The sequence below is a fragment of the Trachinotus anak genome, unplaced genomic scaffold, assembly GCF_046630095.1.
Source record: "Trachinotus anak isolate AG129_WGS33_773 ecotype Australia unplaced genomic scaffold, CSIRO_AGI_Tana_v1 ptg000012l, whole genome shotgun sequence".
Classification (NCBI taxonomy): Eukaryota; Metazoa; Chordata; class Actinopteri; order Carangiformes; family Carangidae; genus Trachinotus; species Trachinotus anak.
The window spans coordinates 11,715,179-11,742,524 of NW_027273863.1; the positions used below are offsets into that span (position 1 = coordinate 11,715,179).

A 27,346-nucleotide genomic window follows, 5' to 3' on the forward strand; every position below is an offset into this window, starting at 1 on the left:
GCAGAATGAGACCAACTCTAATCAGGCAAAAAAAGTGAAAGCACCCATGTGAGTGGGTGTGAAGAGCCTTTAATGATGCTTGTGTTTCTGTTGGCCAGACGCGCAGTTTTGTAGGTCAGTTATCAGCAAACATTAATTCTGACCTCCAAACTTTCAAAAGCCTGCTGCCAAATTTCGTGATCACCACAAATACTTTCCTAAATTTATCATTTGCATTGGTACATTCGAAGAGGCAAACTATGACACAAGTGAGGCGGCTTCCTTGTCTGCTATCTGTCACTTCACACTATTACTGTGTATAAATAACTCACAGGTCTCTGCACCAAAGCAACAAAGCCAAATTCTACCTAAATTTAACCTGCATGGATTCTGAGTCTGATATTACAGCTGGGCTGAAATGGAAACCTCCACACAATGCTAGCTCGAGCCTCACTGGGGCTGTAACAGACTGCCAGCAGACTTGTTTTGCTAAAAGTCTCCAAATGATAAAAATGTCACTCACAGTCCTTTCTGGAGGCGTGGTGAATTCACCCAGCAGCATCAGCATCAGCCTCACTGGCATTGCTGGCACTTTTCTGCTCTTTTTTTTTCCTTTTTTTTTTTTTAATATACATGTCTTCAGCTCAAATACTAATCCTCACAGAGCAGCAGAAAAAAAAACTTTGCAGTAGAAAAAAAAGAAAATCTCAGAACTGGTCAGAAAAAGGTCCTGGGGAAATGCACTTTCCTGCCCTCAGCAGAAAAAAAAAATACTGGGATGGGGTGAGGACACATTAGAAAACGTCTGAATATGAGTGCATACGCAGTATTACGGACAGATTTCTGATGTGAAAGCATATGTTTCTTACTTCTTACAGGCTGTTTGAGGGTCATACTTTATACTTATACAACCCGGGGTTCAGACTTCTGGTGCAAATTCAACAGGATATTTAAAACTAAGGGGAAAACAGCTGAAGATTGGTCTCTTTCTTGGACAAAAACATTCCTCATAGATAAAACACAACAGATTTCTCTCTAGCCTTTTAACTCCCATCATCCAGGACACACAGGAAAGAGGAGAGCACCAGTCAGCACTCAACTTGCTGAATCGTCGTCTTCTAAACCATTTATTAGACATGATTTATACCCAAGCGTCCATCCACAAGGCTGAAAAAACCCTACGGGGAGTTCCACACAACTCTAGCCAGACGAAGTCACTCTAAACGATGTTGAAACAGACAGTGTTCAAATATCTCGCAGCGCACCAGGACCTGTGTCGACAACAAGGCCCTTCCGTCTCCCACAGGTTTCCCCTCCCCCTCACTTTGCTCCCTGTAGCAGCCGGTTAGCAGTAGCACTGCACCTCTCAAGGACACCACCACCAGAGAGGATAGAGAGAGGGGAAGAGAAGAAGAAAGAGAGGAATTCAGATCCAGAGGAGATGAGACAGACAGACAGAGAGAGAGAGAGAGAGAGAGAGAGAGATAAAGACCAGATAGAGGGGAAAATCAGGTGGAGCGTATTTAAGAGGTGGAGGGAAAAAATAAAGAAGGGATGAGATGATGTTAAGAGGGATATCTAAAGACGCATAAGAGACGACACAGAGTGCAGGTAGAGTGAGAGAGCAGTAAGTGATCAGGAAGAGAGAGAGAGGCAGCCATGGTTGCTTACGTCACCTTCAGGATGACATTGGCAGGACACACAGGTCTGCTGCCTCATCAATTCTACTGCTGCCCAAGGGGACATCATATCTCTCTCACACACACACACACACACACACACGCATTCTCTCTCTCTCTCTCTCTCTCTCTCTCTCTCTATGCTTCATTGTCTCTCTCTCCAACATCAGCTCTGACACACACACACACAGTCGCCCAGCCCCTGGCGACGTGGCTCTACCTGGCCGAACACACCCGCAGCGTCTGATTGGCTGCTGAAAGCCAGCAACACTCCCCCTGCTCCCCAGCAGCAAGACTCTGCTTGGAAACAGAGGCTGCGCTGTTACCACCACAGACCACTGCTGCAGCACTGCTCAGCAATGCTCTGATCCCCATCCCTGTTTTAACAGATGTCTGATAGTCAAAGAAGAATACTGTCCAATGACAACATATATGAGTGGTTTAACAGGACCTGAGCAGGTGTAATTAAGGTCGTAACCTAGAGGAAAGGGTGATGCTGTTGCACCACAGTAAAGCTAGTCATATACACAGTTTTACACTTTTTAAAATTCATATTCATTGTATAGAAATCCTGAATAGACAAGGCTACAAATTAGCAGCCAATATTCAATAACGCTAAATCAACTGCATTCAATCATAAACAAAGAGAATAGCGGAGAAAAAGAAAATATGCATGTGTTAATGAGCTGTGTCATTGTTTGATCTAATAAGGGAATATAAAAAATTGAAGGAGCTCTTCAACCCCACTGACCTCCCCTGGTGGGCCAGTCACACATAGTGAAACCTATCCAACTTTTCCCCCATTGACACTGATTCCAGCAACAAACTCTGTAAGGTCCTCTGTGAGACTTAAGGTCCAAATCCTCATTTGGGTGTAAGGGTTACATGAAATTGTCAATCCACATCAGTCCTTTAACTACAAATAGAGACGTTCTACACCAACAACTCTTTAGGCTTGTGCAAGTTGCTGAAAGTCCTTCATTAATAAGATATGAGCCTCTCTCCTTCACCAGTTTTTCGTTAACATCCATCCATCCATCCACTACATGGAATTAATCTTTGTCAATGGTTCCAGTTAACATTTACCAATATCAATAATTAACTTGAAGAGAATGGAAATCTCTACATATAATGTTTAAGAGGCTTCTCGCATCTGGCCGATCCCCGATCCACTTATTGATTTTAGTATCAGCACTGATAATAAATTGTAGCGTCCCAAAAACCCACAGAACTTTAATTTAACTTCTAGTGAGGATCCAAAGGGTCATACTGAATTTGGCTGGCTGAATTTTGAAAATGTGTACAAAATTATGCACAAGACACCAAGAATATTTACACAAAAGGGTGTAGAACAGGGGACAGAGCTGATTTAATGAAGCTCCTCACCTTTTCCTGATACTGCCGTCTGGAGGAGTCCAGGGACTGGATAAGGGCTGTTGCATGGCCAATAAAAACAGCATAGCAAGTAGCTCCTACAATCATACTCAGCATGGTGAGCCAGATGTCTGATAGACTTTCCGGGGCCTGCCGGCCATAACCGATGCACAGCATGTGGCTCATTGCCTTGAATACAGCAAAGGAGTACAGCTCTGACCAGGTATCATTCTGCAGAGAGAGAGAAAAAGAGGAGATAAAGAAACAGTTAAAGACATCAATGTTATATAAAAGACATGTTTTGAGGGAAAGTGGTGGCAGAGAGTAGGGAACCAGAAGAAAAGCTTTGGGGACAGCGGGGTCACGGAAAAGCACTTATACAAATGAGAACTCCAGGGACAGAGCTGCATTAGAGGGAAAGAGGGAGAAAGTGGAAACGACATCAGGGGAATCCTTCGAGGCCTAATCAGTAAAGTAGAGACGGTTTGAAAATTATTTCCTCCGAGAGGAATGATAATGAGAGGTCATTAAATATGCCCTTTCAGAGCTCTGTGAATAGGAATCTACTACAGGCGGTGACAGCCAGCCAGTGGTCACCTAGCTGCCTGCCTGTGTGGAGATTCATGACGGGACAAACCTCAGTTCATCACTTACAAAAACATCAAGGCACATTAATCGTGTCATTGAATCAACACTAATACTTTCTCAGATGTAAATAATGGCTCAGTGTTATTTCACTATAGCTTTGAGCCAAAACTCTCCTGCTCATAAAAGCTGAGCAACAAGCTCAACTGACCTGATTCTTGTGTTCACTGAGCTTCCTTTGTTCCCCTTTTTCTTTCATTAGCATCTTCCGTAGTGGTGACTCCAGTGACCTCAGTGTGAACAGACTGCTGATGCCAATTAATGCAAGATGTAGCCAAAAGTTTGGATTGAAACAGCATTTTGAAAACCTCTTAGAGCCTGGTTTCAAGAGCGTAAAAAAAAAAGTTGTATGATGGCCCCCTGACACATGCACTCTCTCACAAACACTCCTCTCTAAATTTTCACCAGGCTACACAGAGGTTATAGCGTACCTTCAGATATCCTCTCTTATAACCTACAGAAGTACATTACCAGTCTATTAGTGCATCTGCTATTATATTCCTGGCTTATTCTAAACTAAGTTGTAGTCCTGTGACAACCAATTATCTCCAAAATAACTTTTCATGAGCTAAGAAAATCTTCATTTCTGCATTTGGCCAAAGCCTTTTTAGATATTCAAATGGTTTTTACAGGGTTCATTTAGATGAAGCGGTACAAACACGTGATCTTTCAGTTAATCTGAAAAAATTCAGTCGCCAAATTTAGAGATTTATAGGTTTCATTGGAAAGTGACAACATGCTCAAATGCTAACAATAATAGCATAACTGCATATTATTATGAAGCAGTGTAGAGCAGAGTAGACTAATAATCAAATTGGTTATTTGATTGATAAAAAATTATCAGGCAATCCTTTTGCTAATCGGCTATTTGTTAAGTCGATTATCAAGCAAAAATAGTCTCTGGTTTCAGCTTCTTACGTGTAAATATGTGCTGCTTTTCTCTTTGTGATATGATTGTAATTTAGACACTATGGGGTTTTAACGTGTTGGTCAGATGAAACAAACTACTGTAGACATCATCTTAGGCTGTGGGAACTATGACGAGTATTTTGCACTATTTTCTGATGTTTTATAGTCAAAAATATAACAGATCAATCAATATTGAAAATAATAATTAGCTGTTAAAGGGGAGTATCATAGGTACAACATAAAAGCATGTCTCTGTAGAGGTCCACAAGGCAAAACATTAAAGGGCCACACAGTGATTAGAAGTACTTCTCCATCATGAACAGAGGAAAATGTAGACTCCAAAAATAAATATAGCTCCACCAAGTGGGCTGAGACTAAATGGTGTATGTGAAAACAGAAAGAGAAACAGTGGAGTGAAACAGATTAAATAATAGATGAACGATGAGCACTTTGATTCTGAAATAGCACAGCCAAGAGAGAGGGAGAGAGAGACTCCATGTCCTCACAAGTCTCAACAGCCCTCCATGGAGGTTTCAGTTTGGGAACAATCCGTGGCTTTGTTGGTAATTATCCATTAGTGGCAGATAGTCTGCAGTTGTCTGATAATGCAGGGGCTTTAAATTTATCTCCCAGCGTCTTAACATGCGTCTTTATACGTGCTGTGGTAACATTGCTGTGCAGCAGGCGTGAATTTCTTCTGCCACACAGAATGACCACGTGCAACTTAAGTGATGTGCCTTCAAGGAGTGACATATTTACTCACCACAGACAAAGTGCACCAACATTTAGATCAGGATATGAAGAAAAAAATACCATGAGTCTATAGCTGGGCTATAGCTGTGAGGCTCATTGTAAAGAAAACCAAAATGATAGAAAAAACGTTTAGCACGAAAGAGGGTGGTGGTGACAAATGTGTATCATGCTGTGAGTATGAAAGTTGTGTGAGACGGTGTGAGCAGAAAGGTCAACACGTCAAGTCTTTTGTGAGATTTTGTGATATCATAGCTAGTGTTGGGTGAGACAGATATAAGAAATGCAGTCTTTATTTTTCCTGAACATTTAGGAAAAGGGTATGTTTAAAATAGTCAGCATTTTCATCAATGTCTACTGCTGTTATCATCATAGTGTAGCATGTTAACATGCTAATATTTGCTAATTAGCACAAAACAGCTGAGGCTGAAGGAACATCTGCCCCAAATTGCGTGGCAACTCTTCCAGTAGTTGTCCAGACATTTCAATCTCAACCACAAAAAAAGCGAAAACTTTTGCCTTGTTACCACTCACATCAGTTCACTCTACACCATAGGTTAAAGCACTGAGGCTCCGTATTGGTCTGACAGGTACAGTTATGGAAGAAATGACAGAGACAGACAGAAGCAGATAATGGAAAATGGAGTTACAACACATTGACTGGCCAATCAGTTTGTGTGTCCAATGGACGATAAGCTGGACAAATATCAAAAGATAACTGACGCACATGTAACAAGACCTCTGGCCTGGCCCACCAGTTTAATACAATGTGTTATCTGAGTTTATTGTACAGTCACCTCAGTCTCCTGCTCCCTTCTTTCTACATCTCTTTCTTCAGCTCATCTGCCTCACTGAGTGTGTGTGGTCCCTTTATAACCTGTGGTGCTGACAGTGAAATATGTTTTTACTGAATGTGGAAACTAAGGCATCCTCTGTCCCATTTATTTCATTTTAAGGTCAAAGGAAAGAGGCATGTAGTAATCTATCAGCATGAACAACATGTGATGGCTGTCTGGAGTGGTGTAGCTACATCGTTTGGGTTAATTCATTTAACCCCTAATTTATGCTGTTGTATGATTTTAACTGATATCATTTCTGTGCATGTGGAGCAAGAACCAGGAGACAGTTATCTTAGCTTAGATTAAGGACTGGAAGCAGAAGGAAACAACTAGCCTGGCTAGTTGCAGCATATTTTTACATTTTTACTTGTGTACTGGTAAAACAAACCAGATATAACATATATCTTTCAGTTTTGGATAGAGCCAGATTATCTATTTCTGTCTGCTTCCAGCTTTAACTTAGCTGGCTTCATATATTGTGTACAGAAATCAAAGTGTAACAAACTCCTTACAAGTACTGTTATCACTAATATTAGGACAATTTTTATTACTGACTTTTTTTGAAGATTAATTAGTAAGAGGAAGTCATTGTACATTCAGGTGGGAAGATTGTGAGACACAGATTAAAATGGACCTGATGGATCCACGATTCCCCAACTTTTACTTCCCAGTATGAGTGAAGTACCAAAAACACTACATTTACCCTGATGAAACTTGATTAAATGTTTTCATTAAACCCTAATGACATTGCTATAAGTAGGTGTACGTCCAAATGTAGTGCAAATGTTAACTGCATTTCAAGACAATTAGTAAAAGAAAATGCAAATTAATTAATATTTTCATCTACTTCTGTTTGGTTTGTCGAGATCAGCAGTTGATGTTAATTCTCCAGTCGGGTGCCGTTAAACCATTGCAAAAGACGTAATTAAAAGAGCACCAGTCAAAATTCAACCTCATTTTTGTTTCATAAATTAATGTGAGAAATGTTACAATTTCTGTTTTCATGTGCTGCTATGTTTTGTCTCATCAGCATATATCTCAATCACATACTTCATTTACCTCAAGATTTAGTCTGTTTCCATTGCACTTTGACACATTTTGCTTTTATTGATTCACCAACTTTTCCTCCTTAGCCAAATGTAAAAAATAATATATCAAGATTGTTTAAAATGTCCAATGTTTACCATCCAGTTTTTTATGTACAACAAAAACAGGTGTAAACCCACCTTGTAGTATTATCAGGGTTATTTTTTCAGACTTGACAAAGCTCCTACAAAGGTCTTACAAAGCATGTTACACAGCTGCTTAGTAATCCTCATGATGTAAACTGAACTTTATGTGTAAAATCTTTGGAGTGCCCCTGATTTCTCATGAAGATGGCTTCTGTATTGCATTACTTTTAGAGAGGCCATAATGACAGTCTACAATTACGTAGTCTGGAGGATGCCCCATTGGGCTTGCTTTGAACTTTTTTCCTCTTGAGGAAGCTTATCTGTGAGAAAACCTTTTCCCAAACATGAAATAATACCACTATGGAAGGCATGACTGAATTGGAAGTGGATAGATTGTATACTGTATTTGTTTGGGAAATGGTCAAAGTCACAATGGTGCTTTTACTGTGATCATATGTACCAAAGTAAGTGTTGCTCTGTCTTCAAAACATTTGCACTTGGGCTTGAATTGCTCTCAACACAAGTAATTTCAATGCTGCTTGAGTAATGTTTAAAGTGCAGTAATGGTGCTTCTTGCTTCAGAGGAATATTGTAGCACGGCGTGCACTCGGCGCAATGAGATCTTTGAGAACAAAAACACCTGAGTTCCTGTGGGACTGACATAATCACATCCTTTTCTCTCCTCGCCCAGGAAACAAACACCACCTAATTTCTTGTCCATTTACAGAGGTTGGACAGCAGCTTTCACTTTTCATGTTATATGCAGTGAAAGGCCAAGAGAGTAGTTCAAATCAAATTTGCCACATCCAGCAGCAGGCCTGTAGTACTGTTTGGTCAAACAAATAAAAATAAAGTAAATAAAGTGATTTAACACCATACATAGTGATTACTGGCTTATCTTCTCCGAGCCAGCAGACCACTGTACTGCAAAGCCGCCTCCTGCTGATAGCAGTGGGGGATAATAGGAAAGAGACATCTCTGTGATGTGGATACAGTAAGGGATGGGTACACACACAGTTGTAATTACAGAGTCGAAACTATACACCCCGTGTCTGTCAGTTAGTGCTGCTGTCACTATTATTAACCAGTTGCCTCTGTACTCCACTGACGCAGCGAGGGTCTGCCACCAAACTGCTCTCTACCACGGAAATTAACTTTGTGGCTGACAAGGCTGCGTAAAGCTAATGCTAAATATAAACTAAATGAATTAATGGATGGAAGTTGGGGTGTAATGCAAAAACAACCTATGTTCCCTGAGGTATTACAAGTTAGACAAAATCCAATTACTGGTTGGTGGATGTCATCCAGAGTTACAGAGCGTTCTCAACGCCCTCCATGGGTCCTGCCTGTGGGCCCCACACCACCAGAGCCACTGTAGGGTGCGAGGGTTGATGGATGGCCTGGCTGCAACACACTGGCTAATGTTACAAGTTGTCAGCCACTCAATAGGGGGGTGGTCTCAGGTGGCTGTAGGCAGCCTGTACCATGCCAGACTGGCCCTTTAGTTTGAGAGTGACGGCTCTCAAGAGACTGACTGTCTTTGATTATGCAGAGGGAGAGAGCAATGGAGGAGTCAGTGGCCTGTCAGCTCTGAACTTCATCATCCTGGACTTCAGGATACACTGTACATACTGCAAGGTTGTCCCCTTGTGTGTCATGTAAGTTTTTAATAGTGGAAATATTATATATATATATATTATATAAGTTTTCTTCAGGTTAAGGTTGTTTTGCTTGCAGGGCTGTGGGGAAAGTCAGCACTGTTTATGTCATTTTTACATTATACATACACAGAATAAAAGGAAGCCCATAACAAGAGACTGAGCAAACGAATATCTGTGTATTTAAATAACACGTAGGGCTGTAACAAAGTATTATTTTCATCATTGATTAGTCTGCGGATTATTTTCTCAATGTACAAATGTCAAAATATTGCAGTGTCTCAGAGAAATCAGAGACAGAAAAATCATCAGAGAAAAGCAGCAAAAGAAGAGCAGGAACGCGTGAATGTTTGGTATTTTTGCTTGAAAATGGACTGAAACAATTATCCAGCTATCAAAATAGTTGCTGATTAATTGTCTCTTACATTTTTTTTGGATTCAGGGAGACATGGATACAAGGATTCAGTATTTGCTTTCCTTTGTTACAATGAGAGCGAGTGTGTATTTCAGAAGAGGGCAAACAGTTGAATGATGCAGGTAAAGGAAATGCAAGATGGACTCTTTACTAGTCTGCAACATCAAAGACTTAGTCATGATGTGGTTGAGAGTCAGCCTCAGGGACAGCGGACACACCTGCTCTGATTTAAGTTTCTAAATGTCTGCATTCTGGTTTCAGCATTGAACTACTGTATATGTGATTTACATGTTATCTTTTGATGATCCAAGAGGTTATACTGCAATAATGTGAAATTTCTCTCTGAAGTTAGATGATTGTTTTAATGGTGGACTTAACAACAATAGCCTCTACCTGTTTTGCCACAATAGTAAATATTAGATGATATTTTTCTTCTTGTCTTTTTCTTAGCTTGTACTGCCATTACTTTATGAAAGCACCATTCATCAGAACCCAAAACATAGTCACATTATTGATACTGAGATCCTGAGTCAGTATTGTAATATATGATTTTGTCAATGTTGTCAATCTCTACAAAATAGCACCGGTAAAACTGCAGTATGTCCCCACCTGGCACATTAAACAAAGAGGATTTCCTTCCTTTTCACCAACATGAAAGCGAGGCTATTCACTCTCATCGTCACATTAAATTGTTTTAACTGGAATTACTATTGTACAGCAATAAAAAACTGCTGTCATCCAGGAAATACTTCAAATCTGAAATTTACAAGCGTTCATGGCCACCCCTGACGCTGTAGGGGAGCAAGACCCAATCTGTTTAAAACCCCATTTGGACCTGTTCCTGCTGTCTGGGTTAGTGTGGTCCCCCCTTGCTCAGAAAAAGGCTGGGCTGACAGACAGACCTATAAACAACCAGCTTTTATCTCTCTGAGTGAGACATGGCAACAAAGAGCCCAGCTGCCCGGCCATAACCCCCCTTGCTCATTCAATCCCTGTTTTCCTCTTTTATCTTTCCTGTCATCACCCCACCATACTGAAGAGGAGGCACGGAGGGATCTAGAGGCGTGTTAAATCTCTCTGATTCATTGGTGGTCTAATGTTGTTTCTGTCTGGCACAACGACTGAATGCAACAGCAGAGGCTGGTGATATGAGCAATTGTCTTGATTTGTTGGAAAGAAATACTGACTATTCCTGAATCAGTATAGGTACAATAGCTACAGACATCACTTAAGCTAATCATGGTTGTCTGAGTAGTGCAGTACTCTGTTTTCAAAGATGACTCTCTTGAAACCAAGCTGCAGAATATATAACTTTCAAAGCTAACCTACAGGAACCTTTTTTAGAAGTGCTCGCAGCATGATTTTCGGGGTGTCGGTCCAATACTTTGGTCAAAACTGAAATATGTTATATCTGTTATAACTGTTGGGTAGATTGCCAAGCAATTTTCATGGTCCTTAGGGGATGAATTCTAATGACTTTGGTAATCCACTGGTTTTTCCTCCGGTGCCAGAGGTTTTTTAACTTATCCTGTAAAATATCAATACCTACTATGGATTGGCAATAAATCCTGGACAGTCATTTTTTGCTTTTCAGACAATTAATCCTATTGACTTTAGTGTTTCTCTGACTTTTCAAGCTCGCCATGATCTGGTCAAATTTTGATTTGTCAAACACATTGATTTATGACCAAATATGGACAAAACTAATGATGTTCTTATTAGCCTCAGTTGTACTTTGTATTTATTGCTGATTAGCAAGTTTTACATGCTAACACACTAAACTAAAATGGGGAACATTGTAAAGAACATGCTAATGATAATTAGCGGCCACTGTGAACTTGTTAGCTTGTGGATGTTAGTATTTACTTCACAGTGCCGCTGTCCTTGAGGACAATCTCACACATCCACTAATGTGGCTTTCCACTCCTGGTCTTGTGCCAGTGACTTGGACCTACAGTATATTTATTACTGATTTAATTTTGTGGCAACAAAAGTTGAGTTACGAGGAACAGGAACCCATTTTCCGGTGTTTAAAATAATAAATCAAATTCAGATGCATAGGTTCATACAGAGATTTGCTTTTTCATCTGATGATACTGTAGTTTCTCTTTCAGTAAAAGACAAGAAAGCATTTATCATGGCAACAACATATTGATTGACATACAGCCAATATTTTTTGATGACAGTCAGACAATTTGATCAATACTCTGTGACCACAATCAGCTCTTTCCCAATCAGCTCAGAATAAAAATGTAGATCCAGTTCCGGGGTGATATATGCAACTTCATATGCGCGGACATGATTCCCTGACACATACCTCCATCTTGTTGAGGGACACCCAGCAGTCTGAGGGGAACTCCTGCAGCATGGGAACCAGGAACTGTAGGCATCCGTCCCAGTGACACAGCAGCAGCATCATACCAATTAGGTTAAAGATTCGCATCACCGCACTAGCCAGGTCATAGGTCATATGGAAGATCTGGAGCGAGACAATAAGACAAGAAGTGGAGTTTAAACTGTGCTGTGAGAAAAACAGAATATGTTAGATTCAAAGATTGACCTTGTATTTTGGGTATGAACTACTTAAACAGTTAAAATCATATTACAGCAGCAGGAATGGCTACCTACTCAACTCCACAGTCTCCTTAGGATTACACCAAGTTTGATTAATGAGTAGGGGAGACAGGCTCCCATCAGTCCCAAGTCAAACACAGCAGGAGCAGGCAAGACATTTGTTACACAGAGACACATGACATCTATCAGAGGCTCAAACACGCACACAGAGTCCTGTCACACACACAAAACACTCACGCAAGCCTGGAGGCACAAAGATACACTAACAACACAGATAGACATGCCAACTTGAACAAATACACACATTCAAGCACACAGGATGATGGACAGGGACCATCATGATCCTTAACAACTCCCCTCACCCATCAATCATTCTGAGTCACCGGACAGTCACTTAGGCCAATAATCTTATCACCTGACTGACGTCAACAAACCACTCACTGTTACTGCTTAAATGCAGTAATCATATAAATGATGTGTAAAACTGTAGAGGTGACGGTACTTTTCATAGTAAGAACAGCCAACATTGTCTAATAAAAGTCTACTATCAAAGAATGAGAAATGGGTCATTTCTTACTCAGTGCAGCTGAGGGAGAAGTGATACTCTGTGAAGGCAGTGATGAAGAATGAGACTGGACATGAATCACATATGCTGATCTTTCTAAATGCCGCTTTACCCTTTATGGGGTTTTCTCTGTCAGTTTTTCAGTAACTGACAAAATAGTAATTTGTCAAACCATTTTCACTGAAGATGGATGAGAGAAACTGCATTGTACAATTGTGTCGATGAACGATGAATGTGTTCAATACCATTGACAGCTCCAAGACTGTTTCAGGAACTAAAAGTAGCTCAAGGTTCAGATACTTGGGTTTTCAAAATAAAATGATGGCTGATAATGTCAAAAAGACAGGCATTTTAAAGTGGGCACCGCCTGTGTCAGTGTCTCACTTTCCACCATATCGCCGCTCTCATTCTCCATGCATGCCAAGTATCACTTCCCATCATGCACCACTGTGTGTGTGTATGTGTGCGTATCACATCATATCTTCAGAAATCCAATTATCCAAAGGTCAAGTGAGCAGCCGAGCTCTACTGCGCTGCTCACCACTGCAAAATGCCAACACCATGCTGCCGAATACTGACACAAACGAAAAGTCGAGTGATCTCATGACATCTTGGGACCTCCTGTCTCCCAGGCTGCTCGCCTTTATTTGTGGAAGGAGTCCGAAGAGAGGCTGGACCAGGGCCCAGACAAAGTGCATCCTCCACAGAGTAAATAAAAACTGAGTGGCCAGGAAGGACAGGACTGGGTCTTAGAGATCAGTCTTGGGACTCTATCCGGTAACAGCACCTATCTTCACATCCAAAGTCTACAAGTCAGGCCTGTAGAGCCAGCTTAAACTAACCTCTCCAATCGCTCGAAATTAACAATTAGTGACATATATAATCGCAGTCAACAGCCTCCTAGTGCTACATATTATCATCACCCTCTCCCCCACCTGCTCTTCCTCTGGCATCTTAATTGATTAACTGTGTTTGCCCTGGTAATAGGCTCCTTATTAGACCGCCTGGGCCTGCCAGGTCAGACAGGGAGACAGAAGGGTAGAGGGGGTGGGGGGTTGTGTGACAATAACAGTAATTAGGATGCAAAGTTTGTTAAAGCTCAAACATCCTGCTGACATTATACATTTCTCACCAGGTGGCAGGTGAGAACATGAACACTGAGCCTCCAGGCGGAGGAGAGCAGGCAGCTCAGAGCAAGCAGATTGTTGGTTTGGTCATGAGCCAACATCAGCATATTGGAGGCAAATCAGCGACCTTTTATCACCAACTAGATTGGGTGTTTCTTCCCTCTGTGGCTAAGAGATGTGTGATTAGATTTATTATAATATTTACACAGGGACAATCATGAAATGCATGCTCTTACCTCTTCCCACTGGTGAATGTAGCGTATTAATCTGGAGAGCCTCAACAGCCTCAAAAGACTTAGGATCTTGGTAAATCGGACGATCCTCAGGGCCCGAGCAGTCTTGTACACCTCTGAGTCGATTCCCTTCTCCACTATGAGGAATATGTAATCCACTGGGATGGAGGAGATGAAGTCCACAATGAACCAAGTCTTTAGGTACTTCTTCTTAATGGTTTTAGGGTCCAAAATGATGTCAGAGTTGTCCTCAATGATGATTCCAGTGCGAAAGTTGAGCACCAGGTCCATGAGGAAGAAGGTGTCGGAGACCACGTTGAAGATGATCCAGGGTGTGGTGGTCTCGTCCTTGAAGAAGGTGATGCCCACGGGGATGATGATCAGGTTGCCCACCATAAACAGCAGCATTGTGAAATCCCAGTAGAACCTAGCAGGTGTGTGTGTAGTTGTGGTGTGTACATGAGAGTGTGTTTACATGGGTGTGTGTGGAGTACAGGAGAGGGAAAAAAAGGGGGGGGGGGGGACAAATATAGAGTTAGATAAGAGAAAGCCAATAGGCACAAGAGACTTCCAACCTCAAGACAGAAAAAAGTATAAACGAAGTGCAGGAGCTACACTCTGGCTGCCTCAACATGCAGTGAGTAATAAGAGATACTGAACTTTATTTTTCCAGGACTTACATGAACTATAATCACTGTCTATAAGCAGTTTCTCTGTGTTCTATATATACAACAAAATGAATCTGATTGTCACTGCTCATGTGAGTTTATCTTGAAGTAAAAAAATGTATGAGCATGGCTGTTTTTCCTGGACAATGACTGACTGATCTAAATTTGCTCTTCAGGCTACATTTTCAACGTCTAAATTATGTGTTAAAAGATGGAGGCATGTGTCACCTTCCTCTCTTAACCTTTCTGTTTTCTACACTGGCTTTACTTTCTTCTGACCTTATTAAAACCCAATATGCAGAAAAGTGTTGTGACCCTTCCCATTGTTTGTTTAGATAATACTGAAATGACCATTAAAATACCGTTAAAATATCTCATGTTTTCCACTATATATGGTTTATGGGCAATATGTAAATTTTGCCTGCCAAAAAGTAATTTGCTGCCAAAGAAATGTGCAGTATGTTATGCTTCACATTGATACTACTTATGCTTGGGGTTAATAATGCCTCTTCCAAACAAACAGGTGTACAGTTCTAGTAGGAACAAGGGTAAAATCCAAATACTTATTTGGCTTTGGAGGTAGAACATATCCACTGTATTTTTACAGCCAGGGTCTCTCAGGTGTTTATAAGTAATATCTCATATTATTAGCAAAAGTTATTACGTATCAAGCTGATAAATCAATGTTAAGTATGTTATTTAGCTGTTAAAGAGAGCCAATCACAATGGTTCATTTGTATTCGGATTTTTGCGGCTCTTATGACCTTGCAGGGCACATGGAAGCCAAAAAGGCGACTGACTTGCCACTTTCTCAGTGGTGATGTGGCAGTTTGGTGACTGGGACAGACGGAGTAAAAGTAGCGAGGGCTGAGCCCGTCGGAGGCCTCTCTGCAGGACAGGTGCAGCGCTGAGTCATTACACTGCGACTTATGCAACATGCTCTGACTCCGCCGCGATGATAATGTCTGAAGCAACTTTGGTGCTTCAACCATGCGCATGCTTCATTAGCATAAGAATCACAGAGAGGCAGAGAGCCTCTCACAGTGCGGGAGTTTGCGTGATAAAGAAAGGTGTCCAAAGTGGCCTGTTGTCAAATTACACCTCTGCTGCTGAAGACATGTCTCAGGTTTAGCCTTCAGTGTTCTACTGACTCTGTGTTATGTGATACAAATGGTCTAAACATGAATGGCGCTGTGCAGGGGGGTGGGGGACGTTGTGGGAGTGTGGGGGAGGGCGTGTGTGTGTGTGTGTGTGTGTGTGTATGGGCTGTGGGGGGGGGGGGGGGGTTAAAGGTAGCGCTTAAACGGGCGAGCCGACTCCAAATCAGAAACGGGAGCTGTCCTCTGTTTGTGGTGCTGAAACTGAACCGAGCAGCCAGAGGAAAAAAACCGAGGCTGCTGATCCCCTGAGCCAAACGCAATACAGCGACTGATCCATGTCGAACAGGAGCCCTGCGGGCTCATCTTTACCTCGCCCAGGTCACGAAGAGCCTTCTAGGCTCGTGGATTTCCCTAAATATTTGTATGACAAATAGCAGCTGGGTTTTCCAGCTGGGTTATCAGCGTTGAGCCGCGATAAACTGAGCGCATCCGTCATTTAAATGCAGGATCCGGGGAGTCGTACAGGCGGATATGTCTCCAGTGAGCATGCTTGAGGTTTTCGCACACTTGGCTCAAGGTGACATTCCATTACTGAGTGCATCGCATACACACACACACACACACACACACACACATACCCTACATCCCATCAGCACGGCTCTTGTCGCAGAGCACGGCTTATACTACAACGAATATTATCTCGATCTGTGAAAATGATGGCTTTTTAAATGAACTCGTCGAGCGTCAGATCGCTGTCCTCTGTTAAATGTGAGTGCACTGCAACGAAAAGTCGAGATGTGTTAGCAGGCCAGGCGTGTTGAGCATCCCAGACATGCTACTGTACAAACAGACCGGATTAGGATTTGTTTACAACCTTGAAAGGACACTCTCAGCTGAAGTCCGTTTGCCAGACAACAGGTTGTTTGGGGATTAATGGCAGCAAGTTGCAATGCACTGGTTCAAATCTCTACGGATTCAGTCATAAGGGGAGGGATGAAAAATCAACAGCCCCTAGCCCTGGAATAATAATACATGTGTTCCCATGGAGTCACAGCTGTTACTCACTATAAAGTAGCCTAAGTTGTAGATGACAATGGGGACCCATACGGGCCCCTCATGACTTTCAACGTGCAACCAATGGCGGCCCCAGCTCTTACCTGAAATCGCTGTAAGGGTGGATAATCCAATTTCCAGCTGATTTTACCCTCTCCTGCTCTCTCTCCACTGCTTTTTGACTGCCATACATGCGTAAGGAGAATTTGTTAACTCCAGGCTGCAGCATACTACTAAACTGCCGCTGCATGAAGCTGGCTTGGCTGCCCCGAGGTTCCGCATCCTCGGCGGGCACAATTTGCGGTCCATCCTCCGGCTTCTGGAAAGTGACAGAGTTCCTCGGCTGCTGGGTCTGAGTCGGGCCGTGCAGCGAGGACGAGGCTTTCCGGCTTGGCGCGTTAGAGAAGGACACCTTGGAGTCCTTTTTCTCCGGGACACCGCTGGACACAGGAGTAACGCCAGGGTTTGCGCTCTCTCCTCCGTGCCCCCCAGCCAAGGACCCGCCTGGTGTGATTGAGCCATCCATGCTGGCGGTAGTCGAGTTACAGGCTCCTCGCTTGGCGCTGCCTCCGTCCTCGGCCCTCCCCGACCCTCCTGTCTGCTTCTCCTGCTTGGAGATGATTGAGCGCAGGCTCCCGGTACCCGAGTCCCTCCTGCATTCTCCGTTTTTGTTGCATTTCATGCTGGAAATTGGAGCGACGCTGTTGCAAACATCACCCGCTGTCGCGTTTAAAACCTCTACCGCGACCGCCGATTCCGACGCCTCCGCCCCAGATGCTCTGCTGGTCTCGCCGCGCAGGGCAGCATCGCCCGGAGAGGGTGTCTGGGTCTCGGCAGCTCTTGAGGCAGCAGTGGGCCGTGGGGCGGCAGGAGCGTCCTCTGTGTGCGTAAGGCAGGGCTCCTTGTTGGAGTTCCTCCTGGAAGCCGAGGACGCGGCTCCCCCTCCTGGCGTAAAGTTCTTCATCCTGATACTGCCTCTTCCTCCTCCTCCGCCTCCGCCACTGCCGCTCCCCCCGGCTCGGCGCAACCGCGGATGCTGAAACTTAGACTCCTCTTCTCCGTCCTCTGTCTCGTCCATCGCGATGTTGCTGGCCACACCGGGCTGCTTACCGCTCGGTGCGCCAAAAGAACCGGAGTCCAGACAGTTGTGGCTGCTGCTGCTTCTTATGCATTTGGACGCGGCAGCCCTGGGAGCGCTGATGTGGCCGAATCCACTGCCGCCCACCGCCTTCTTTTTCATGGTGGCAGCAGACGCCGGTGAAACCTCATTCCTGTCCATGACATTAAGCAGATCAAATTTTGCCTCCAATTATCTTTGGAGAAAACCAATCAGAGACAGAGGAGAGAGAAGAAGCAGAGAGAGGGAGAGAGAAAGGAGAGAGGGACAGAGGGAGGGGTGGACGTGACTTCTTTGCAAACTACTGCGTTTATACTTTCACCAGTCATCTTGTCAGAGACGCTCAAGAATGAAACTAATTAAGCCTTTTGACTGCGTCAAATATCATCAAACCATTAGCTTACGCTGCTCCCAGTTCAGTTCAAGCACATTTGCAGCTGAGGCCTCTCAGTCATGACCTAAAGCATGACTTGCCTCATGTAGCTCTACGCAAAAACAATCGTAGGAAATAAATATTGAACATGTGGTCAAACACAGTATATAGCCTACTAACACCAAAAGTTTAATTACCACGTGTTAATGAACACTCAAATGATGTCATGTGTTTTAGAAGGTGTTTTCAATGACAACCACCCTGAATTGGTGTCACTCTTAATTGGTATTTAGCGCCGCCCAGTGGCCACACAGAGGGAGCACAGAAGGTGTAAGACAAATGTTCAGTATTTTGTGATTCTGACACAACAGAAGCTTCAAACTTTGTCAAAGGCAGGAACAGGGACGGCTCTACGGTCTATGTCCATTTGTCTACCCAAAGGTGAATTTATCCTCATACACATTCCCTCAAACATGATCCTCTGGGTGCTTGTATTTGGGTTTATGACCCAAGGGGAACACACTATACCTTGCACCTTTCAAAGGGCACCCTTTGATTTCTGTCCTTCAGTCTATTTTTGTTGGTATAGAGATGCAGGTGACAGGGTACTAATATGGACTATATGGACAGCTGCAGTTTATGTGCATTGAAAGTGTACTGTACAGTCCGAGCAACAAAAATTGTACTGTTTTGTTATTGTGCCTTCTTGGTCCTTTATTTCAAAAAGTGAAGTATCCAGACTATAAAAACACAAAAATGCACTAGAGGAGTATTCAGTTAGCTACAAGTCCTCTTTCAACAGCTTTACAAAGCAAGATGCTTTAGCATCCAGAGGCAGAGTCAGCTCAGTCATCATCTGCATAATCTGTGCACATACCACCTTTAACAAGCATCAACAAGTACAGCAGAGGTGTTAGTGTACTGCCAGCACTGACAGAGAGATGCAGGTTCAGCAGCGCTGATGGACTCTTTAGTGCTCTGGCTTAAACAGTATGATCACATGAGTATAAAAGCAGCTAGTTGCACGCGTACTGCATTAGTATATGCAGTGGCATCTTTGTTGGAAGGAATGGCACTAATATATAAGATGGTCTGAGATAGTCTAAGATTGTGTCTATGGCTAAAGTTCCAGAGCTATAAAGCATCATTCCTGCACAGTGAAGATATGGGCCATGATAATCAAGTGCTCCGTCACTGGAGAAGAGATTAAGTAGCTAACCTATTTTCTTTGATCTAGTTTTGGTTCAGTCTAATTTTGGTCACATGTGTAAAGGATAGTTTACATACATACATACACATAGGCCTACTTAGCAATAGCAATATGAATACACAACTAGTGGTGATCTAATAATGCACATATCATCCCTGCTAAATACCAACTTTCCATGAAAAACCTAATAAAAATTCACCCTCAATTTGGTTTCAAATCTTCTTTTTGCAAATTTCTTACCTTTTGACATCAGTGCTGGGAAGTCACAAGCGTCAAATCTCTCTCTCTCTCTCTCTGTCTATCCTCCCCTCCCTTCCTCTTCCTCTCTGTCTCCTCTCTCTGCCTTCCTCCCTCTGTTTCATGAGACCACACTACGCAGCCGCACCAAGGTCCAGTTTAATTTCCTGGTTAAGTGATGCTGCAGCGTGACACTTGCAAATACTTTTCAACAAAAGACAGTGACTAAAAAGACACAGTGATGCACTGAAATGACAATAAAAATAAAAGAAGTACAGACCAAAAACCAAACAAGAAGGCAAGTGGTGGTGGGATGGATGCCCGAGAACCATGTTACAATGAAAAAATGAAGAGCAGTAATCTACATAGGAAAGATTAAATGATGACCTTATTGGTGTGGTGGTTCGGACACACAAGTGTCCTGAACCAGTAAAACAAATAAAAGTGTAGTAAGGAGTCGCACAATCTGCATGTCTTTCCCATACTTTTGAAAGTATAGCCTCCATAGCCCCCACCATAGCCTCTGTTTTGTCAAGGTCATGTAGGTCAGCCTAACAGCTTTTTATATTTGGAGTGGATGGAAACACTGCATCTATTTGCACTGACAACTTTGGAAGTTTCAGGAATACAGGTTTCATTTGCCATTCCCATTCATCTGAATATGAAAAGCTCAGGTCACTGGTCTGGTGACTCAGCCACTACCTGCTTGGTGAAATTTCCTAAAAAAAAACATCGGGCTCACAAGCACACACATCTAGGCCTGACAAAAAGACCTATGCCACAGGCCTAAATCTAAATGAATAAAATATTATTCAACTCCTCTGGGAGTTTTCATGTTATATCTGTCATTGTACTATACTCCAATAAATGTTAAACGATTTAGGAGTTGTTTTTTTTTTAGATCTGCCTCCTGACTTTTGCTTTTTATTCATGGTGTTCAGGTTTTGCGTTGACACTGATACTAAATACAAGAGAAATTGAACCATGCAGACACAATATGCAACTTATGAAACCTGCTGGCTGTATCATTAATGATTTAGGTGCGTCCAAGTATTTTATTTATTTTATATTTGTAATTAATTTAGATTGCCCTATAGGCTGTTCTCACTTTGACATTAAAATAAATAAACACAAAATCTACAGTTTCATTCAATGTTGTAAAACAATAAAACATGACAACTTCCCGCACTTTACCAGGTACTGAATATAAAGTCATATTTAGGAACCAGAAGTGCCACTGCTTCAAACAAGAGGCTGGGTTATGACATTTGTCTCATAATCACCAGATCACCTGTGGAAGTAAAGGGCTTCCACAGGGCTTACTTTCATTAAACATTTTCAGCTATCACAGGGTCACTTTGTAAAAACAACAAAAAAAAACATGGTAAATGTGTGAATGATCTCCTAACATTAAAGCAGCTTCAAAAGAGAGAGAAAAGGCATTTCAAGCATTCACGTTCATCCTTCCTTTTTGGCAAGTTAATGGTAAGACTGTAGTTCCTCTCTTGATTAAAAACAGTTGGGTTTGGACCAATATTATTTTCATATTATGTCGGTAAAAGGAAACTGTACCAGTGGATAACATTTTGAAACTGCACATTATCAGAAGAAACTTTAAAATATGTTTGTTTCAGCACTTTATTGTGACTGTACGAAAAATCAGTAAATAAAATAATAAACACTTGTATTGTGAAACACATTTGGCCAGAGGTAAGATGATCCCATGCCTTTTTATATCTTTTTTCTTTTACATTGCCCAATTTGTGTCTTGGGCAAGGATTCAATAAATAAGTAGGTTTGTGAAATATTTCACTTGAGGAATAAAAATGTTTCCACTGTTGAGCTGTGAGGATCTTTACCTTGTCAAGAAACACTAAATACACTGGATCAAGCTGTAATAAAAACAAAAACAAGTCCTAGAAGACTTATCCAATGCAAAAACGAAACATGTTTGTTTTTTTGTTTTTTTTCAGTAGTTTACCCAAATTCACATTCTCAACATCAGACAGAATTTTGTGCAAAATAAAGAAAACAAAGGTGCAAATAAATTAAAAATCAGATGCATACACTCAGTTTCCTTTCCACAAGGTTTTAGTTTGATCCTTTAGCTGTACAGTGGCTGACAGTTCAAAATGAATTATCTACACATCTATGGACTCTGCACCACCACAGGCAATGTTTTAAAAAAAAGAGCATTTTGTCTTTTAAATATAAAATGTGTCCCAGCCTTGCGGCAAAGACAAGTCTCCATCAGAAAGCAGTCCACTCTGGCTCAAACTCTCCCCCAGTTCTGGTCACAATCCCACTTTTATTATTATTATTATTATTATTATTATTATTGTTGTTATCATTATTCACAGCCTCTCTGGATCCTCCTTCAATACTGCCCAGTCCCACCTCCTCAAACACTCGATAACAATAGCAGCAGGAGCTCAACCCAACGTCCATTCAGCACGGGAAGGTGGAGGGGATGGGGTCAGGGGTGGTTGACTAATTGTCCGCAACACATTCAGAGTTCACCTCGACTCATATCGTCCCCTAGAATTGAGACGGACAACTGTCCTGGTCTCAGCCGTAGAGAAGAGTTGTTGGGTCTCAGCTGGGTGTGAGGTTTTCAGATGTGAGGTGGTGGTGATGGTGAAAATCTATGAGTTGCTGGCAGCATTCTCATTGCTAGGTGAGCTAGGGGAGGAAGAGGAGGAGGACGAGGGAGAGAAGTTCATTCCTGATAATCCTGGTGGGTCTGTGGCTGTGTTCTGTCCACTAAGACTCTTCCTGCACACAGGACACGTATCGTGCTGTGGGAAAAACAAGGATGAACATGAGTACTGTTCACCAGCAATACATCCACACATTCAGATGACTTTTTTATTCTGGACGGGTTAGGGTTAGGTGACCGTTTCACTGAGTTACAGAAGGTATGATTAAGAATGGGTATTGATGCATCTATACAAGTCAACAGCTATTAATTCTTTTAACCATTAAAAAAAAAAGAGAGATAAGTTCCTCTAGAAACCAATACATCAGGTTTATGGGTCAGCGTTAAATGACATAGTTAAGGCTGTTGTGTCACTCGTTACTGATTGGTTAGAGCAAAAGAAAATTAAACACCACAATGAGTGACTGAATGAGTGAAATTAAAAAAAGATCAGTGTGAACAGCTCTGCAACAAGAAAATACATCCACTGTCCAAATATTCCTTTCCTAGTTTCCTAATATTAGGAAAAGTATTATAGGGCTTTTACAGTGTCATATAGTAAACAGCATGCTTTTGGACAGTTTTTCTTCATTCCCAGAATGAAGACAATACTGACTTTGATATGTACGACAACTTACAGCAGCACTTAAGAAAAGCACCAGAGTAATGTCTTAAACGTGAAGGCAAAGTATAATTTCTTTAACCCAAAGCAGCACTGCTTTTTTTGCTTACTTTTTCACCATCAATACCTTACTAATACACATTACTGAAACTGCCAGCTGCTGTTTGTTTGTCATTTCACAGCTCACTTACTTGCAAAGGGGTGTTGAGCACAAAGAATCATAATAAACAAATCTGGCTTTATATAGCTATACAGTTTGGTGTAGTTGATATCAATCAAATACTGTGATCAATGTCTGATACCAATCTGGCAGATATCATTGATAGATCTACATACCTGTTCCAGCCATGGTACTATACAGTCATTGTGAAACAAATGATTGCATGGCAGCTGTCTAACACTCTCCTCAACGCTGTAGTCTTCTTTGCACACAGGACACTCTAAACCAGCACCTGCACAAACAGAGAACGACAATACTGTCTGTATGTGTGTGTGTGTGTGTGTGTGTGTGTGTGTGTGTGTGTGTGAGAGAGACCTTCAGTCACATGCATCAGCTGCAAGGACGATTGTGAACACACAATTGAGTTCAGACAGTGTTATGACATGTAAGGTCAAATTCAGGTACTATACTGTAATACCTCTGCCAAAACTCTCACTATATATATATATATATATATATATATATATATAAATATAAAATAGATAGATATATATAGAGAGAGAGAGAGAGCGAGAGAGAGAGGAGGCGGGGGTGTGAGCCAGTACAAAAGACAACACTGTTAAAAAAATATGTTCTCTGTTCCGAGAGATAACTCAAAAAGGAAGCACAGATGCTTCTGGTGCACACTGATTGTGTGTAACTGTAAGTGACAGAAGATGTAAGATCTAGGCAGACATGTGAGGACTTACCCACATGTTCCTCTGTAATGGAGATGGTGGGTAAACTCTTTATCCTTTCTCTGTCTGCAGGAGGAGGACCCGTGTTTTCAAACTGGTTCAATAACTACAAGAGAAAATAAGCAGAATTGCATTAAATGGCTGAGATCACTTGTATGAGAACCGGGTTTTTCTATAAATGTCATTCTCTTCCAGTATGTAGCTTAACTAAATATCTGCTAGATGTCTGATTTAATGGAAGACTTGTTTACAAAGTTTGATCAGCCGGCCAAAAAGGAACATTCTAACCACAAAACATTTTGTTTTAGTAACGAAAGAGTACTTTCTGTGAATACTGATTTCTGAAAAAAACACTACTTTCTTAAAATATAAAAAACATTTTAGGGCTGTGTAGCCTGGTATCATTATATTGCTATAAATACATTTACATATCATTATGATGAATTATTGATTATAATTCTATAAATACAATGATTCCTGGGGCTCCACTGAGAAGGCTCTTGGGACACTGTAGCCGACTAATTGATATGTAGATTTATTTCCAGTGTAATGTAAAGACAGAGCATTTTGCACCTGTGTAATGATAGCATCAAGTCCATTGGCGCCCCAGGCGTAGTCCATTGGATTGGAATGTAACATGCCCCTGCCAAACAAGAATGCCATCACAAGAGCAAGTTAAAAACAGTGAACATATTTCAGCTCAGTGACAAAAAACAACAAAACAAACGTGAATCAGATTCTCATGCTTACCATGGTCCCATTCCAATGTTTGGCATGGCTGTAGGTGCTATGATTCCATTTACTAGCTGCTGGATAATTCTGCAAATCAGGAAAAAAAAAAGCACAACCCCCCCCCAGATATTTTCAACTGAACTTGCCTTCTCACTTTAACTGCACAAATGGAAAATATCTGTGCATATTAATAATTAAACGGTCACAGAAATATATTTCAACTTAATACAGATGGTAATAGTAGATATTTACAGTTTAGTAAGTATTGGAACAGCAGGTCTTTGCTATCAAAATGGTAATAATAGATACTGTGTTTATTATATTTTTTGAATGAAGTGTTTTTTTGATAAGAAGCATCATATTGGGCTTGTTAATCAAACAAGGTTCTACATTACGTTTAGCTGTATCTTAACACATCATGTCACCATATTGTAAAACTGAACATAATAATGTTTAGTATTGTCTACCATTACATGAGAAGCACGTATTACTCACACAAGAGAAGCAGACTTTTTACCTGTACTCTCTTGTGTCCCACACCTACCTCCCACACACACTCTACTGCTGAAAATGTCTCACCCCTCTAATGTGGGCACTCCTTCGTGGCGCGTACCCTGTCTTCGAGGAATATGTCGACCCCGTGGTTGCCGCGCGCTGTATCGTTGCCTTGATGCCATTTCCCGTTCTCTCCTGTTTTCTGTCTCTCGGTTGTCCTCTGTGGGTAGCCGCGTTCGAAGGTCAAAGTTTTCATCAAAAATCCCAAGCGCAAACGGACCATACCCAGAGGGAAATGTGAATAAGTGTTGGTGATCCATGTTCTAGTAGAGAAATACAGAGGCAATGTCAAATCATGGTGCAATGTGCAAAATGTTTGCCCAGATGAGCCAATTCTGCAAATCCCACTGACCTCAAAGGCTGAGCGGTTCTGATCACTGGTAGAGGATGTGGATGCGGACCCATTTTCAGTACTGCAGGAACACAGAGGTGAAGAAATCGAAAAGCTAAGACTCAGAAATCCACTTTAACATCAAATTAATAAAATTCATGAGACACAATAATCCTCCATACCTTCTTTCTTCAGGCAATTCCTCAATGAAACCAGATTCACAGCGTGGACAGGTGTAGTCCTATAGTGAAAATATAAATGTCAATATCTAATATGCATTCACCATGACTAACATACATGGAGTTGTCTTTTAATGAGGTCCACCTAGATAAAAAAAGTAATGTACTCCAAGTCAAGAGCCCTGCACAAAATCCTACCTTTATGAGGGTTATACAGATTAGTTAAGTGTGTTAAACAGGTGTTGATTCAACTTTATTGTTATTTTGTAAGCTCTGAGCTTCTGTTGAATCGTATAGTCTCATACTGGGAGGTTCCTAATATTTACTTTAGCCTGACTCATATAAACTGTGTGAATAAAATAGTGCAAGCACAATACAACACAATACAATAACAGCACCAAAAACCACAGCCTCAAAAATGACTGTAAACCCTTATATGTATGTATGTATGTGTTTATGTCAACCAGATAATTATAACCTTGTAAACAAATAGTATCAGTTGTATCAGAATACAGAACTTTGGGTAGATTAACATGTACCAAATACAGTGGCAACTGAGTATATGATGTTTAATATTAGACAATACATAGTTCCCTATTATGTCTTTGTGGAGTACAGACTATGATAATGTTGATTCAACCAGCTTGCGATTTAACAAATGTCACATACTGTGAAAAACACAACGTAACCACTTCCAGTAGGTAAATACAATCTCCTGAGAATACTCCGTAACACAGGTAAGCAGCTGACTTACTGTGTGTCTATAAAGTAACTGTTACTGTAACATTCAAGAAGCTTCCCATGAATAGTTTGACAACAGACTGTGGGGGCAGGCAGGCTGATGCCACAGCAGTAGGTACATTAAACTGAGACTGGCTTTAAACTGAAGTGATATTATGCAAGTTTTACTTCTCTTTTGGCTATAACCACGACAAGCTGACAAGCAATCCTTGCGGGAAAGAAATTTCCGTGGAGTTTTCACATCAGCTGACTGAAAAAGAGTAAGTCAAAACCAAAATCCGCTAACTCAACTCCGACAGATTTGAGATCTAACTAAACCTATGTGAACTACGCTTTCTCCTGTTAGCTTTCTCGCTGACGATAAACGCCATCACTATGAGACCTGTCAACCCGTTAGGATGAGCTCTATCTGGCTGCTATTCAGTATACTGCAATACAGCTGAAAACATACCTCTTAATCGCAAGATCATAATGTGAGCGTCCCGTCAACTTAATTACTACCTCTTGATTGTCACTCTGGACCGTTGGTGCTAACTAGCGTAGCTGAACAGCAGCAGTCAGTCGACATGACTCGCTTGGCGACACTAACACACACACAAGTAACTCCATAACAAAACAAATATAATTTCCCCGTACTTCAAGCCGGTAACTATGTCTCTTTGCTCCTTACCGGTAAACGCGGACTAATCTCTGCTGAACACCGGTGACAAAAAAACCGGCAGGGCCGTGGGGGAGCTTCAGCCATTTCTGAGCAGGAGACCAGTTCGTAAGTACGGACGGGTATCAACGAGGGACAAGAAGACTCGACTTGCAATGGGAAAGACGCGATGAAAACGGAAACATACGCGCACCTACGTAACATCACCATGGCAGCTACACAAAATTACCAATTTCTAAGAAGAAGGGTTCCGGTT

At 41.7% G+C, this 27,346-nt stretch overlaps 2 protein-coding genes across 2 annotated transcripts in view; both read right to left on the reverse strand.

Moving 5' to 3' along the window:
- LOC139629487 (potassium/sodium hyperpolarization-activated cyclic nucleotide-gated channel 2-like) overlaps positions 1 to 18,148 on the reverse strand; it is a 32,709-nt gene extending 14,561 nt beyond the window's left edge. The window contains exons 1-4 of the mRNA XM_071492126.1: positions 16,845 to 18,148; positions 13,923 to 14,346; positions 11,738 to 11,899; positions 3,045 to 3,263 (exon numbers count right to left, since the gene is read on the reverse strand). Of these exons, the coding sequence (XP_071348227.1) occupies positions 3,045 to 3,263; positions 11,738 to 11,899; positions 13,923 to 14,346; positions 16,845 to 18,019 (1,980 nt within the window). The 5' untranslated portion in view covers positions 18,020 to 18,148. The remainder of the gene's footprint in view (positions 1 to 3,044; positions 3,264 to 11,737; positions 11,900 to 13,922; positions 14,347 to 16,844) is intronic.
- A 3,149-nt stretch (positions 18,149 to 21,297) lies between these two features.
- On the reverse strand, positions 21,298 to 27,262 carry rnf126 (ring finger protein 126). The gene is made up of 9 exons (XM_071492087.1): positions 27,103 to 27,262; positions 25,695 to 25,753; positions 25,534 to 25,594; positions 25,206 to 25,444; positions 24,645 to 24,713; positions 24,468 to 24,537; positions 23,907 to 24,000; positions 23,334 to 23,449; positions 21,298 to 22,475 (listed from the first exon to the last, which is right to left on the reverse strand). Exons 1-9 carry the CDS (start codon positions 27,175 to 27,177, stop codon positions 22,323 to 22,325), a joined length of 936 nt encoding a protein of 311 aa, XP_071348188.1. The 5' UTR covers positions 27,178 to 27,262; the 3' UTR covers positions 21,298 to 22,322.
- Between the last annotated feature and the right edge of the window lie 84 nt (positions 27,263 to 27,346).

Coding starts and splice junctions, on each gene's coding strand:
- rnf126 (XM_071492087.1), bottom strand. CDS start 27,177: ATGGCTGAAGCTCCCCCACGGCCCTGCCGGTTTTTTTGTCACCGGTGT. Junction 23,450..23,906: donor CATTACAGAGGAACATGTGG/GTAAGTCCTCAC, acceptor CTGTTTGTGCAG/GTGCTGGTTTAGAGTGTCCT. Junction 22,476..23,333: donor TAGTACCATGGCTGGAACAG/GTATGTAGATCT, acceptor TTTTTCCCACAG/CACGATACGTGTCCTGTGTG.